The following is a 17,717-nucleotide window of genomic DNA, read 5'->3' on the forward strand; positions in this document are numbered from 1 at the left end:
ACGTCGACCCAGAGCGTCCCAAACATGCTACATTTTGTTAACTTTTTATTTTATTTTTAAATGTAACCTTATTTGTCACTCAATGGGTGACATGTCTGGTGAGTATGCAGGCCATGGAAGAACTGGGACATTTTCATCTTCAAGGAATTGTGTACAGATCCTTGCGACATGGGGCCGTGCATTATCATGCTGAAACATGAGGTGATGGTGGCGGATGAATGGCACAGCAATGGGCCTTAAGATCTCGTTATCGTATCTCTGTGCATTCAAATTGCCTGAATGCCATCGATAAAATGCAATTTTGTTCGTTGTCCGTAGCTTATGCCTGCTTATACCATAACCCCACTGTCACCATGGGGCACTCTGTTCACAACGTTGACATCAGCAAACCACTCGCCCACACAACGCCATACACACTGTCTGCCATCTGCGCAGCTATGCAAAAAAGGGTGCAAATATAGCATTTGGTGGTCTGACTCATATTCAAAATGGTCAGCTGTGCTTTAATAACCTATCAAATAGTTTTCTGTGCCCAAAGTAAACAAATGAGACCTCCAGGCCAATTTGATGCTTAACAATCTAACTCCCAAAATCCCTGACAGTCTTTTTGAATGAAGTCCTATTAAAAACGCGTTTGAGACTGAGGAGAATGTTGGGAAACAGCGTCATCTAGTGGTAAGAAAATAGACCCTTCTGAAGAATGACGTTACCACGGCAACAGAACGCAAACTCGGAACAATCGAGTTCCAATTCCAAAGTACGGCAGAACTCTCTCAAGATGCTAATATGACAAAGTGTCAGCAGAAGACATTGGCAAGTGTTAAATCAAATTGAAGGTAAGGAAAGGTGTTAAAACAAAACCGTATTTTATTTACCCTGACAATAATTCGCTTAAATTGGTTGGGGAAATATTTGGCATGTCACAAGCCAATTTGGCTACGTTGTTGTTCGATTTTTTGAAACATTGTAACATTCTCTAGATAAAGAAAACAACTAGGCATATTCACCATTGGTAACATTCTATGCTACATTGAACACCCTGGGCCTATACAGTGTTGGGATATTTATTAGATTAAGTAATAATTGGCATGCAATGTATGAAGAAAAAAAACGGTCCCTTTTTTACAAGTATTCGCGCCCCTAATTGTGGTAACTTGCATTCACTTTCTACTCTAGGGATGTTGTCACCAGCATCAAGGCACTGTAAGTAGACACGACGGATCTTAATTTGAGACAGTTTGCTACAGCAGGAAAATAATCCTGCAGCAACAGGAAATGTGAATTATGTGGATTATAATTAATGGCCAGTTTTGCATGGGTTGATATGTTTTTCATAAAGGAAAATCAAGTCTGAAATTTCAAAGTGGAAATTAAAAACTTAAGAAGCCTTTTTAAACCTCAAATACACTACACGTTTTACATTTCCTGCATTGCATCAAAGTTCTCCAGCAACAGGGTGATCAAATTAAGATTCAACATCTGAATTGTTTTATAAATCTTAATTTTGACAAACTGATGCTCTACTGATAATGTCTTCATCTTAACACTGATACTGTACTAACAATGTCTTCATCTTAACACTGATGCTGTACTGATGTCTTCATCTTAACACTGATGCTGTACTGACAATGTCTTCATCTTAACACTGATACTGTACTAACAATGTCTTCATCTTAACACTGATGCTGTACGAACAATGTCTTCATCTTAACACTGATACTGTACTAACAATGTCTTCATCTTAACACTGATGCTGTACTAACAATGTCTTCATCTTAACACTGATGCTGTACTAACAATGGCTTCATCTTAACACTGATGCTGTACTAACAATGTCTTCATCTTAACACTGATGCTGTACAAACAATGTCTTCATCTTAACACTGATACTGTACTAGCAATGTCTTCATCTTAACACTGATGCTGTACTAACAATGTCTTCATCTTAACACTGATGCTGTACTAACAATGTCTTCATCTTAACACTGATGCTGTACTAACAATGTCTTCATCTTAACACTGATACTGTACTAACAATGTCTTCATCTTAACACTGATGCTGTACTAACAATGTCTTCATCTTAACACTGATACTGTACTAACAATGTCTTCATCTTAACACTGATACTGTACTAACAATGTCTTCATCTTAACACTGATACTGTACTAACAATGTCTTCATCTTAACACTGATGCTGTACTAACAATGTCTTCATCTTAACACTGATGCTGTACTAACAATGTCTTCATCTTAACACTGATGCTGTACTAACAATGTCTTCATCTTAACACTGATACTGCACTAACAATGTCTTCATCTTAACACTGATACTGTACGAACAATGTCTTCATCTTAACACTGATACTGTACTAACAATGTCTTCATCTTAACACTGATGCTGTACTAACAATGTCTTCATCTTAACACTGATGCTGTACTAACAATGTCTTCATCTTAACACTGATGCTGTACTAACAATGTCTTCATCTTAACACTGATACTGTACTAACAATGTCTTCATCTTAACACTGATACTGTACGAACAATGTCTTCATCTTAACACTGATGCTGTACTAACAATGTCTTCATCTTACCACTGATACTGTACTAACAATGTCTTCATCTTAACACTGATGCTGTACTAACAATGTCTTCATCTTAACACACTGATACTGTACGAACAATGTCTTCATCTTAACACTGATGCTGTACTAACAATGTCTTCATCTTAACACTGATACTGTACTAACAATGTCTTCATCTTAACACTGATACTGTACGAACAATGTCTTCATCTTAACACTGATACTGTACTAACAATGTCTTCATCTTAACACTGATGCTGTACTAACAATGTCTTCATCTTAACACTGATGCTGTACTAACAATGTCTTCATCTTAACACTGATGCTGTGCGAACAATGTCTTCATCTTAACACTGATACTGTACTAACAATGTCTTCATCTTAACACTGATGCTGTACTGATGTCTTCATCTTGACACACTGATACTGTACTAACAATGTCTTCATCTTAACACTGATGCTGTACTAACAATGTCTTCATCTTAACACTGATGCTGTACTTATAATGTCTTCATCTTAACACTGATGCTGTACTAACAATGTCTTCATCTTAACACTGATACTGTACTAACAATGTCTTCATCTTAACACTGATGCTGTACTGATAATGTCTTCATCTTGATGCACTGATGCTGTACGAACAATGTCTTCATCTTAACACTGATACTGTACTAACAATGTCTTCATCTTAACACTGATGCTGTACTGATAATGTCTTCATCTTGATGCACTGATGCTGTACGAACAATGTCTTCATCTTAACACTGATACTGTACTAACAATGTCTTCATCTTAACACTGATACTGTACTAACAATGTCTTCATCTTAACACTGATGCTGTACTAACAATGTCTTCATCTTACCACTGATGCTGTACTGATGTCTTCATCTTAACACTGATACTGTACTAACAATGTCTTCATCTTAACACTGATGCTGTACTGATGTCTTCATCTTAACACTGATGCTGTACTGATGTCTTCATCTTAACACTGATGCTGTACTAACAATGTCTTCATCTTAACACTGATGCTATACTGATAATGTCTTCATCTTGATGCACTGATGCTGTACTAACAATGTCTTCATCTTAACACTGATGCTGTACTAACAATGTCTTCATCTTACCACTGATGCTGTACTAACAATGTCTTCATCTTAACACTGATGCTGTACTGATAATGTCTTCATCTTGATGCACTGATGCTGTACGAACAATGTCTTCATCATAACACTGATACTGTACTAACAATGTCTTCATCTTAACACTGATGCTGTACTAACAATGTCTTCATCTTAACACTGATACTGTACGAACAATGTCTTCATCTTAACACTGATACTGTACTAGCAATGTCTTCATCTTAACACTGATGCTGTGCGAACAATGTCTTCATCTTAACACTGATACTGTACTAACAATGTCTTCATCTTAACACTGATGCTGTACTAACAATGTCTTCATCTTAACACTGATACTGTACTAGCAATGTCTTCATCTTAACACTGATACTGTACTAACAATGTCTTCATCTTAACACTGATACTGTACTAACAATGTCTTCATCTTAACACTGATGCTGTACGAACAATGGCTGTGAATGAGACAGGATTTGGAGGGCTGGCAACGCAAGACTAGGCTACTAAACACATAATAGCCTGGTATTTCTACTGGGGTGAATTCTAGTTTAGATTTTCTATATGATCCTATTTGACAGGTGGACCAACCATGCTGACAGGTCTTCTGATAGTTGCCCAGTCGGCGAGTGCCACCAAGTCATTGACCCCCCAGATTTTGGTTTTTACCGTAACACTACACAGCTGATTCAAATAATCAACTCATCATCAAGCTTTGATTCTTTGAATCAGCTGTGTAGTGCTAGGGGCCCCAGAACTGAGTTTGGGAAACCCTGATCTGACTAACTGGTTAGCATTACTTGTAATATTGATAATGAGTCAGTCTGAGGTAACCCGAGAATGATTCTGTCATAAAAGAGAGTAGGAAGTAGTCGTGGGAACCACCTGATCCAATTCCATTCATTTCCATTCACTGCGTGTTCCATTTGACATCACTCTAGTCCCACTAAATCCCAGTCTAGGGTTAACCCCATTTATAAACTACTGTAGATAAAAACAAATTGTATGGAAAATGTAATCAACAGTTGGGGTTCGGAAATGTATGACACCATCCTAAAAAAGACAGTGACATAGTAGTACCAGTTAATTCTTGGTAGTGTGTTGTTACAACATGCATGCTGTTTTGGAGAGATTATTGTACTGGTACTGGTTTAAATACAAGGGCTACTCTTCTCCGTTGACATTTGTCCCTGTTTTTATTGCAACGTGTGAAGATGTTGGTAAACTGAAGCCTAGGGCAAACCCTTTCGAAGTGCTCAATGACAACATTTTCCCGATCAGGAAGAAGGAAAAGGAGAGCAGGAAACTGGTGTGTATATGCGTTGTTATTATCCATTCAATCCAATTGTTGACAAAGCGGCCTGGGCAGGGTTTCAATCCGATCGCGGGGTATAGGCATTGCGGATGTTAAAGGCAATTTCTGAATGAGAGAACATATACAGCATTTACCAGGAATGGGATCTTCCCGAACTCAGGAGCATTGCCTTTAAAAGCAGCAATGCCTATAGCCCATAATCAGATTGAATCCCGGCCAAAATATATATTTTTCAATGCATTACACACATGGTTACTGTTCAGTTACCTCTGTCCAACTGGTATCTGGCCAACATCAGGTTAAAACATGCACCTATCTTCTTTCCCTGAGCTGCAGAGCCAGTTGGGCTTGCAGGTCCATGAGAAGGTGACGTATGCAGGCCGTATGAAGGCCAAGCAGGCTGACCTCCGCAGGAAGCTGAGAGAGGAGCTGGAGGAAGAGGACACAGCCCAGCAAGGAGGGGAGGAGAGCAGGCTGGCCGAGCTACAAAACACCCCTGCCTGGAGGGCGGCCATGATCAAAGGTGGTGACAGACAGAAAGACAGACACACGTGCACGGACACAAACACACACACACACAAACACCATGTTGCTACACCATAATTGATATACACTGAGTGTACAAAACATTAGGAACACCTGCTCTTTCCATTAAGTAGACTGACCAGGTGAAAACTGTGATCCCTTATTGATGTCACTTGTTAAATTCACTTCATCAGTGTAGATGAAGGGGAGGAAACAGGTTAAAGAAGGATTTTTAAGCCTTGAGACAATTGAGACATGGATTGTGTATGTGTGCGATTCAGAGGGTGAATAGGCAAGACAAAATTTGAAGTGCCTTTGAACGGGTTTGTGTGTGTCAAGAACTGCAGTGCTGCTGGGTTTTTCACGCTCAACAGTTTCAAATCACATTTTATTTGTCACATACACATGGTTAGCAGATGTTAATGCGAGTGTAGCGAAATGCTTGTGCTTCTTGTTCTGACAGTGCAGTGATATCTAACAAGTAATCTAACAATTCCCCAACCACTACCTAATACACACAAATCTAATGTACATGTAAGTATATGAACGAGCGATAGCCGAGCGGCATAGGCAAGGTGCATAGGCAAGGATGGTGCAAAATACAGTATATACATGTGATTTGAGTAATGTAAGATACGTAAACATTATTAAAGTGGCATTATTTAGAATGGAATTGTTCAAAGTGACTAGTGATCCATTTTATTAAAGTGTCCAGTGATTGGGTCTCAATGTGGGCAGCAGCCTCTCTGAGTTAGTGATGGCTGTTTAACAGTCTGATGGCCTTGAGATAGAAGCTGTTCTTCAGTCTCTCGGGTCCCAGCTTTGATGCACCTGTACTGAACTCGCCTTCTGGATGGTAGCGGTGTGAACAATCAGTGGCTCGGGTGGTCTAGAATAGTTCACTCCTCAAAGGACATCCAGCCATCTTGACACAACTGTGGGAAGCACTGGAGTCAACATGAGCCAGCATCCCTGTGGAACACTTTCGACACCTTGTAGAGTCCATGCCCTGACGGTTCTGAAGGCAAAAGGGGATGCAACTCAATATTAGCAAGGTTTTTCTTATGTTTTGTACACTCAGTGTACATGTTAACACACACACTTTAGGTCTACACACACATACAGTGTAGGTCTAAACACAAAGGCCTTAGGCTTGCACTGAAGTCATTGATACGACTGAAATCATTCTTATGGAAAATCAAAAGCCTTTGTCATTGGCTCTTTGCCTCTATACTCAACCTCAGTCCCATCGTTTAACAATGTCATGCTGTGTAACCAACCCTACCGTTTCTCCTCAGATTGTAATATAGACAAAGAGAGCATAAATGACTTTATCAACCAGAAAAAGGAGATGTTTCTGTTGGAGGTAAGAAGGGAACAACAGTCCATATAAACTGACCTGGTAATCATGTTATGATCTTGATCGACGACAACTGGAATGTGTCTGCAGATATTCGGTCTTTACATAATTGATAATGTAATTGTTATGTTTTCATTGGTTTTCACTAGTGAAGGGTAGCCCATGTGTAGGTACAGTCAATACAAGCTTTCTCCACCTCCCACATGTTTCTGGGATTCTCCACCTACTGATATCTATCTATCTATCTATCTATCTATCTATCTATCTATCTATCTATCTATCTATCTATCTATCTATCTATCTATCTATCTATCTATCTATCTATCTATCTATCTATCTATCTATCTATCTATCTATCTATCTATCTATCTATCTATCTATCTATCTATCTATCTATCTATCTATCTATCTATCTATCTATCTATCTATCTATCTATCTATCTATCTATCTATCTATCTATCTATCTATCTATCTATCTATCTATCTATCTATCTATCTATCTATCTATCTATCTATCTATCTATCTATCTGGTTGGTGGCAACTTAATTGGGGAGGACGGGCTCGTGGTAATGGCTGGAGTGGAGTAGGTGGAATGGCATCAAATACATGAAACACATGGTTTGATGCCATTCCATTGGCTCCATTCCAGACTTTATTATGAGCTGTTCTCCCCTCAGCAGCCTCCACTGCTATCCATCCATCCTTCCCGGTATGTTCCTCCTCATCCATATCTCCCCCATCTCTCTCTCTCGCCCCAACACTCCCTCTCTCAGTACTCCCTGGCGGTGAAGCGTGGAGAGATAGAGCAGCTGGAGAAAGTGGCAGCGGCAGAGGAGAGGAAGCTGACGCACGCCGAGCAGTTCCTAGAGGACGACGCCATCATCTTTGACCAATTCCTTAAAGAGAACGACAAGAACTCTGTGGAGGCCATCAAAGTGTAAGTAACCGACAAATAACATTCTCACAACGTAACACTAACCCATACCCCAACACGTAGAGATCTATAGAAAAGTCAGTGGAGGACATCAAAGTGTAACTAACAATGTGTTAGATGTACAGTATGTCCAAAGTATTGTCTTCTTAAAGTCACATGGTGTCTCCATTTTGCACAGTGCTGAGTTGGAGACCAAAGTGAAAATGGAGAAGATGTCTGAGATCAAGAGGATCACAACCAGGATGGTGACCATTAAGAGGTGGGTAACACACAGAGCATTACAGTTAAGATGGTGACCATTAAGAGGTGGGTAACACACAGAGCATTACAGTTAAGATGGTGACCATTAAGAGGTGGGTAACACACAGAGCATTACAGTTAAGATGGTGACCATTAAGAGGTGGGTAACACACAGAGCATTACAGTTAAGATGGTGACCATTAAGAGGTGGGTAAGACACAGAGCATTACAGTTAAGATGGTGACCATTAAGAGGTGGGTAACACACAGAGCATTACAGTTAAGATGGTGACCGTTAAGAGGTGGGTAACACACAGAGCATTACAGTTAAGATGGTGACCATTAAGAGGTGGGTAACACACAGAGCATTACAGTTAAGATGGTGACCATTAAGAGGTGGGTAACACACAGAGCATTACAGTTAAGATGGTGACCATTAAGAGGTGGGTAACACACAGAGCATTACAGTTAAGATGGTGACCATTAAGAGGTGGGTAACACACAGAGCATTACAGTTAAGATGGTGACCATTAAGAGGTGGGTAACACACAGAGCATTACAGTTAAGATGGTGACCATTAAGAGGTGGGTAACACACAGAGCATTACAGTTAAGATGGTGACCATTAAGAGGTGGGTAACACACAGAGCATTACAGTTAAGATGGTGACCATTAAGAGGTGGGTAACACACAGAGCATTACAGTTAAGATGGTGACCATTAAGAGGTGGGTAACACACAGAGCATTACAGTTAAGATGGTGACCATTAAGAGGTGGGTAACACACAGAGCATTACAGTTAAGATGGTGACCATTAAGAGGTGGGTAACACACAGAGCATTACAGTTAAGATGGTGACCATTAAGAGGTGGGTAACACACAGAGCATTACAGTTAAGATGGTGACCATTAAGAGGTGGGTAACACACAGAGCATTACAGTTAAGATGGTGACCATTAAGAGGTGGGTAACACACAGAGCATTACAGTTAAGATGGTGACCATTAAGAGGTGGGTAACACACAGAGCATTACAGTTAAGATGGTGACCATTAAGAGGTGGGTAACACACAGAGCATTACAGTTAAGATGGTGACCATTAAGAGGTGGGTAACACACAGAGCATTACAGTTAAGATGGTGACCATTAAGAGGTGGGTAACACACAGAGCATTACAGTTAAGATGGGCATGGCCTCCTACCTCAGTATAATATTGGAACTGTAGCTGTAAATCAACTATAACATCAATGCATAATGTACGTGTATATCATGTATATCTCAAGGATGTGTGTGTGCACATGTTCATGCCTTCGTTCGTTTGTGTGCGTGTGTGCTCTCCCCCTGCAGTGACATCTCTAAGTTTGAGGACATCATGAAGGAGTTCAAAATGCACAAGGAGTTCCTCTTCAAGCTGTCCCCTCTAGAGTGGCAAGAGGCACATAGGGCGAAGGCCAAGACCCTTAAACTCAAGTCTGCCACCAGGTCTGCCACCAAGTCTGCCACCAAGGACAAGCCCAAAGAGAAAGACAAAGATGAGAGGGCTACTCCGAAAAGACGTACTAGTATGTGTTCTTTCTTAGTGTTTGTTATAAAACATACAGGATGTGATGCTCTATTGTGTTTACACTAAAGTTCCCTTTTTATAAGTCTCTCTCTCTGTCTCTCTCTCCCCCTCTGTATTGCTATCTCTGTCTTGCTATCTCTGTCTTGCTATCTGTCTTGCTTTCTCTGTCTTGCTATCTCTATCTCTCTAACTCTGTCTCTAAGTCTATCTCTCTGTCCATCTCTCTATCTCTCTCTCTCTATCTATCTATCTATCTATCTATCTATCTGTCTATCTGTCTATCTGTCTCTGTCTATCTGTCTGTCTGTCTGTCTGTCTGTCTGTCTGTCTGTCTGTCTGTCTGTCTGTCTGTCTGTCTGTCTGTCTGTCTGTCTGTCTGTCTGTCTGTCTGTCTGTCTCTCTGTCTGTCTGTCTCTCTGTCTCTCTGTCTCTCTGTCTCTTTGTCGATCTCTGTCTCTCTCTTTCTGTATCTTTGTCGATCTCTCTCTCTCTTTCTGTCTCTCTCTGTCTCTCTCTTTCTGTATCTTTGTCGATCTCTCTCTCTCTTTCTGTCTCTCTCTGTCTCTCTCTTTCTGTATCTTTGTCGATCTCTCTCTCTCTTTCTGTCTCTCTCTTTCTTGCTCTCTCTCTCTCGCTCTCTCTCTTACACATATACACACGCACACACAGCTACGGACAGTAAGGAGTCCTTTGCGGGCCGAGAGTTGCCACCTATCCGGGATGCTAGGACCCCCTCTAGACAGTCGACAGGTCGGAGTGACAAATTGTGAGTGTTTGTGTGTGTGTGTGTGTGTGTGTGTGTGTGTGTGTGTGTGTGTGTGTGTGTGTGTGTGTGTGTGTGTGTGTGTAAGTCATTGTAAATAAGTGGAAGACATCGGCGGAAAAGATGGCTGACATTTTATAGGCTCCTAACCGATTGTGTTTTTATGTTTGTAACTTATTTTTTTTTACTTATTTTGTACATAATGTTGCTGCTACCATCTCTTATGACCGAAAATAACTTCTGGACATCAGAACAGTGATTACTCACCACAAACTGGCAGAAGCTTTTTTTTCCTTTAACGAGTCCGACGTGAAGGACATACTGCTTTCCCAGCAACAGGCCCAAATCCCTGTCATTTGCGTGAAGAGACGACGGAGAAAAAGAGGACAAAGGTCGAGCTGCCTTCTGAGAATTCGTAGGCGATCGAATAAACCCCCCCTGCCTTCAGTTCTACTAGCTAACATGCAATCATTGTAAAATAAAATCGACGACCTACGAGGAAGATTAAACGACCAACGGGACATTAAAAACAGTAATATCTCATGCTTCACGGAGTCGTGGCAGAACGGTGACATTATCAACATACAGCTGGCTGGTTATACGCTGTATTTGCAGAATAGAACAGCGGCGTCTGATAAGACGAGGGGTGGCAGACTATGCATATATGTAAACAACAGCTGATGCACGATATCTAAGGAAGTCTCAAGGTTTTGCTCGCCTGAGTTAGAGTATCTCATGATAAGCTGTAGACCACACTATCTACCTAGAGAGTTTTCCTCTGTATTTTTCGTAGCTGTCTACATACCACCACAGACCGATGCTGACACTAAGACTGCACTCAATGAGCTGTATTCCGCCATAAGCAAATAGGAAAACGCTCATCCAGAGGCGACACTCCTGGTGGCCGGGGACGTTAATGCAGGGAAACTTAAATCTGTTTTACCAAATTTCTATCATTATGTTAAATGTGCAACCAGAGGGAAAAAAACTCTAGACAACCTTTACTCCACACACAGAGACGCGTACAAAGCTCTCACTCACCCTCCATTTGTCAAATCTGACCATAATTCTATCCTCCTGATTCCTGTTTTTCGAGCTAAAATTAAAGCAGGAAGCACCAGTTCCTCGGTCAATAAAAAGTGGTCAGATGAAGCAGATGCTAAACTACAGGACTGTTTTGCTAGCACAGACTGGAATATGTTCCGGGATTCTTCCTATGGCATTGAGGAGTACACCACATCAGTCATTGGCTTCATCAATAAGTGCATCGATGATGTCGTCCCCACAGTGACTGTACGTACATACCCCAACCAGAAGCTATGGATTACAGGCAACATCCGCACTGAGCTAAAAGCTAGAGCTGCAGCTTTCAAGGAGCGGGACCCTAACCAGGAAGCTTTTAAGAAATCCCGCTATGCCCTCCAACAAACCATCTAACAGGCAAAGTGTCAATACAGGACTAAGATCGAATTGGACTACACCAGCTAACACTGAAACATGCATGAGAGCACCAGCTGCTCCGGACGACTGTGTGATCACGCTCTCCGCAGCCGATGTGAGTAAGACCTTTGAACAGGTCAACATTCACAAGGCCGCGGATTACCAGGACGTGTACTGCGAACATGCGCTGACCAACTGGCAAGTGTCTTCACTGACATTTTAAACCTCTCCCTGTCCAAGTCTGTAATACCCTCTGTGCCCAAGTACACTAAGGTAACCTGCCTAAATGACTACCGACCCGTAGCACTCACATCTGTAGCCATGAAGTGCTTTGAAAGGCTGGTCATGGCCCACATCAACACCATTATCTCAGAAACCCTAGACCCACTCCAATTTGCATACCGCCCTAACAGATCCACAGATGATGCAATCTCTGTTGCACTCCACACTGCCCTTTCCCACCTGGACAAAAGGGAAACCTATGTGAGAATGCTATTCATTGACTACACCTCAGAGTTAAACACCATAGTGCCCTCAAAGCTCATCAATAAGCTAAGGACCCTGGGACTAAACACCTCCCTCTGCAACTGGATCCTGGACTTCCTGACGGGCTGCCCCCGGGTGGTAAGGGTAGGTAACAACACATCCGCCACGCTGATCCTCAACACAAGGACCCCTCAGGGGTGCGTGCTCCGTCCCCTCCTGTACTCCCTGTTCACTCATGACTGCACGGACTCCAACACCATCATTAAGTTTGCCGATGACACAACAGTGGTAGGCCTGATCACCGACAACGATGAGACAGCCTATAGGGAGGTGGTCAGAGAACTGGCCGTGTGGTGCCAGGACAACAACCTCTCCCGCAACGTGATCAAGACAAAGGAGATGATTGTGGACTATAGGAAAAGGAAGACCAAGCACGCCCTCATTCTCATCAACAGGGCTGTAGTGGAGCAGGTTGAGAGCTTCAAGTTTCTTGGTGTCCACATCACCAACAAACTAACATGGTCCAAGCACACCAAGATGGTCATGAAGAGGGCACGACAAAACCTATTCCCTCTCAGGAGACTGAAAAGATTTGGCATGGGTCCTCAGATCCTCAAAAGGTTCTACAGCTGCACCATCGAGAGCATCCTGACTGGTTGCATCACTGCCTGGTATGGCAACTACTCGGCCTCCGACCGCAAGGTACTACAGAGGGTAGTGCGTACGACCCAGTACATCACTGGGGCCAAGCTCCCTGCCATCCAGGACCTCTATACCAGGAGGTGTCAGAGGAAGCCCCTAAAAATTGTCAAAGACTCCAGCCACCCTGGTCATAGACTGTTCTCTCTGCTACCTCACGGCAAACGGTACCGGAGCGCCAAGTGTAGGTCCAAAAGGCTTCTAGGTCACGTGTGGCTCAGTTGGTAGAGCATGGTGTTTGTAACGCCAGGGTTGTGGGTTCGATTCCCACGGGGGACCAGTACGGAGACAAAAATGTATGAAATGTATGCATTCACTGCTTTAAGTCGCTCTGGATAAGAGCGTCTGCTAAATGACTAAAACGTAAATGTAAAAATGTTCTAAACAGCTTCTACCCCCAAGCCATAAGACTCCTGAACATCTAACCAAATGGCTACCCAGACTATTTGCATTGCGTGATGACCATGTTATATGCTCTAATTGTTGCTATAGTGCTGAATTCCTGTCTTTTCAGGAACCATGTGGCAGAGCTGAAGACTGACAGCTCTGAATATGAGGTTAGTTTCAACTTTAGAAGATCAGAATTACGCTGGAAGACAACTGCTTTCTGGCAAATTTCAGCCATCGATAAGCTGACACCAGAATTTTATGAATGAGACGGTTTGAATAAAATGTGAATTCAGCCTGAATATGACAGAACATGTAATGGTCTGGTTTTCTGGACACAGATTAAGCCCCAGGCCTAAAAAGCAAGCTCAATGGAGAGTTTAAATCTGAGTTTAAATACTATTTAACATATCTCAATTACTTTCACATACATTCAGAGTAAGTATTCAGATATCTTTTATTTGATAAAAGTAGTTGAATATTTTACTGTATTTGGAAATACACTTGGAAAGTATTTGAAAACACTAATACACTGACTCAAATACACTCCCATGCATTTAACCCAGGTATTTGAAAATAGTATTTGAAAACACTCTCAAATATAATTTGGTAGACTATTTGGTTTTTAACACATAACCATTCAAATAATCAAATAAAAGTAGTTTTGGGCTGTGTATTTCAAAATACTAAAATTTAATTATAGATACTCGAATACACATGTATTTGAACCCAGGTCTGCTTAAAATATCTTTACTCCACACTGAAAAAGGTGAAGGTTCTTAAATGGTTCTTCACAGCTCTTAATATTCCATGGAGAACATTTGCCCGATAAAGAACCTTTGAGTTAAGTGTCGGTTTCTTGGCGTGGCATCTACGGTTTTTCAGAATTCTTGAAATGTATGGAAGCCTGCGGATGTCTCCCTTTCCTAGCGCACAGCAAATTGGCCACTGATAACTACTGTTGCTTTTTCAGTGTAATATTTCTAGTGTTGATTCAGGAGTTTAATTAATACTGTAAAGAGTTCAATTGACTCTCAGAGGTGTAAAAGAACCCGTGTTGATGTTAATAACCAGAGTTGGACCAAAACCACGCCCATCATTATCATATTTCCCAGCATGCTTTATTGCAGGTAGATTTTTAGAATTGCTTGTTTCAATATCGTTTTTTGCATGTACATTGATTTATTAATTCATTTTACACTACTCAAATATAAATAACAGATTTTCCTAAACTAATCCAATCTGTTACTTGGATTTATTGCACCCATTACTGAAATGATTGTTCTAGTTTAAATCCTTTAGGTAGTGTTGTATTTTCTCATATTCACTTAGTTAAGACCACAGTAATGAAAATGAATTAATGCAACAACATTGTCTCTGTCTCTAGCAAACACAGTCATGGGTGGTACTTGTAACTCTAAAATTCACTTGAAAGGCACCCTGGGAAATATGCATATAAGGCTCAAGACCCTACAGCAGGACTATTCAATTCCGGTCCTAGAGGGCCGAAACATTTCTGGTTTTTGTTTCTACCCGGAGATTTGTATGGTTCTTCACATAACCATCTAATTTAAGTTTCTTCAGAGAACCTAAAATGGTTCCCCATATGGCATCGCTCTTAGAAACCTTATTTGGTTCCAACTTTAACCTTTATTTTTAAGAGAGCAGGACTAGGATTACCAGCCCCAAATCTGACAATGCCGAACTCAAACCCCACTACTCGCATCTAGGCCAGCTAGCTTCCTGTTAAAGGACATCTTTCCCTTAAATGTTTGATAAACTTTACCCTTAGTTTTCCACTTACCCCAAAAGAAGTCTGTCATCTGTATGTGGTGTTTGTTGCCCCTTGCAGGAGGACCCGGAGCTGTACTTCAGGGACCCCAGGCAGCTGCTGGAGCTGCTGACAGAGCTGGAAGAGCAGAACCTCTCTCTGATCCAGAACTCCAGGGAGACCGAAGATGCCCAGGAGGAGTTCCGACAGGTCATGGACTACAACCGCAAGAAGATGTAAGAAAGGTCTGCAGGGGATAGAGGTCAGAGGTAGATAGAGAGGGAAGTGAGGGCCAAGTTGAAAGTGAATGTAGAATACCATAAAGTTATTGTAGATAGGCTAGAACTCAATGGTATAGCAGAGTTGATCTCTACGTAATGTGGGTGCTCGTACAGTCGGACTTCACTTATAAAAAGGAGGACGAGAAATGATGTTGACTGACATTGACAAGAGCAAGGTTTTAGGTCAACTCTACCCTCTATAGTTCCTTCTCTCTTTCCTCACTTGCATTTGTTTCTATTTGTGTGCACACATCCCCCTCTCTGAAGGGAGGTGGAGACCAACCAGCTGACCCAGCAGATAGACATCATGACCCACACCATCCACAGGGAGAGGGAACGGGCTGCCGAGCTGGAGCTGAGGGCCCGCCTCTTCAACTTTGGGAAGTACAAGTCGGACGACAAGGTAGGAAAAAAAGTTGCTGATCTAAGGTCAGTTTAGAGTACATGGTTGATGTTAGGATTTTGGGAAAGTAAGCCGATCCTAGATCTGTGACTACGGACAACTTTTACCATAGAATAAGACGGACATGCTGAGAATAAGAGGACATGCTAATACCAGTGGTGTGCCAGTCATTGGCCTTAGATCACATAGATATTTCACTCTCTTGTTCTTTCTCCTCCTCCCTCTCCCTCCTCTACTCTGAAGGAGGGTATGTTTGACTCCCTGGGCGCTAAGGTAGAGGAGGTGTACCGGGTCTGCGTGGGCGACAGCGAGGCCAACCTGAGCACGCTGCAAATGCTGAAGGCCATCGAGAGCCGCCTGGACGAGCTGCTGGAGAACGTGGAGATCGTCCCCAAGGAGCGGCTGGTGCTGGCCGAGAGGGCCAAGGAAAAGGAGAGGAGGTTCAGGTACGTAAGAACTGGAACGCAGCCTCGTAGGACCGTGAAATAGGCTAGTCACTTTGGCCCTATTCCATTTAAATCTCTAGGTCCTTAGGCTTTAAGCGTTGCCTAGTTGCCTTTGGTTAGTTCATGAACGTGGTTAGTTGATGCAGAGGAAGAAACTCAGGTCTGTGCAATTGGACTTGGGCCCTATTATATTTCATGTTCCATGTGATAGCTGAGTACCAGAGCAGATGATTGATTTTTTAGTTTGAAACGTATCTAGCTGTTTAGATTAAATGAATCTACCCTTCTCTTTCCCCCCTATAATCACTTCCTAACCCTAACCCTTCCCCAGGCTGCGTGATGAGAAGATGCATCAGGACAAGCAGCACCAGGAAGAGAGGCTGAAGAGGGCCCTGAAGAGAGCCCAGGCTGACGTCAAGAAAACAGTCAGTCACACAATCTGCCTCAATACTACACCATTACAATCCTATAGTCCGAAAATCAGTGTGTAACATTACGTTATCATTAGATGCCTATAGGCTAAAATGAGATATTGCATAACTAAGCCATTGGTTTAATTACCAAGTGGGCTGTTCTAGTACAATACAATTTGATAAATGTCATGAGTTAATTTCATATAATTTTACTAAAGAAACCATACCATTGTGTTCTCTTTATTTGCTGATGCTAACATAACGCCTTTTTCTCCAGACTGGCAAGAAACTGATGGCTAGATCACAGCGCCCTGCCCGCAAGCTGAAGACCAGCCAGGTGTATGACATCTCAGACAAGGAGAAAGAGGAGCAGCTCTACTTCTTCACGTAAAGGGCCAAGTCACAACACAGCCCCATACGCCACAACTGACCGGAACTCCTTTCATCTCTGTTTTGGCCTATTGTGGGGCTGTGACTGAGTCACTGTAAATACTGACTTTTTTAATAATTGGGTATGACGGGTATAAGTATGGCTTTTACAATGACCCTATTGGGCGCTGGTAATGTCACATGATGGGATAGGTCCTACTTCTTTGGGACTGGGTGGAGGTTTTTTTGAGGCGGTGGGGAACACGTGGACTTCGTTTTGGTGGAGAGCTTTATGAGGCAGATGGACAGTGCTCTCCCCACACATTTTATAGAATGATTATTTTATTAACATAGCAGATTTAAATTACAATATTTTGCCATACCATATTATTCTTATGTTTTATTCTTACACATCTTCATCTATTGTGCTTCTTATTTACCTTATATGTGAATAGCAGTTATATGGACTGACTACTCTAGCCTCTTTGGGGAATTCAATTGGAACCTAAAATCTATATAAACAGTGAAAACAGGAGAGCCAGATATAAAATCAAATTTATTTATAAAGCCCTTACATCAGCTGATGTCACAAAGTGCTGTA

General features: G+C 41.9%; 1 protein-coding gene and 1 non-coding gene across 2 annotated transcripts; both read left to right on the forward strand.

Annotated features, from left to right (window-relative positions):
• The first annotated feature begins 731 nt into the window (after positions 1-731).
• On the forward strand, positions 732-17,498 carry LOC106583636 (cilia- and flagella-associated protein 100). The gene is made up of 15 exons (XM_014168042.2): positions 732-836; positions 1,177-1,203; positions 4,939-5,033; positions 5,376-5,562; positions 6,863-6,930; positions 7,700-7,863; positions 8,039-8,119; positions 9,442-9,656; positions 10,328-10,424; positions 13,561-13,603; positions 15,286-15,440; positions 15,753-15,888; positions 16,132-16,334; positions 16,666-16,759; positions 17,025-17,498. Exons 2-15 carry the CDS (start codon positions 1,179-1,181, stop codon positions 17,136-17,138), a joined length of 1,677 nt encoding a protein of 558 aa, XP_014023517.1. The 5' UTR covers positions 732-836; positions 1,177-1,178; the 3' UTR covers positions 17,139-17,498.
• Positions 13,251-13,326, forward strand: trnat-ugu (transfer RNA threonine (anticodon UGU)). Its single transcript has one exon. It is a non-coding gene; the product is annotated as a tRNA-Thr (tRNA).
• Positions 17,499-17,717: the final 219 nt, after the last annotated feature.

Source organism: Salmo salar, chromosome ssa22 (assembly GCF_905237065.1).
Source record: "Salmo salar chromosome ssa22, Ssal_v3.1, whole genome shotgun sequence".
In the NCBI taxonomy this organism is placed as follows: Eukaryota; Metazoa; Chordata; class Actinopteri; order Salmoniformes; family Salmonidae; genus Salmo; species Salmo salar.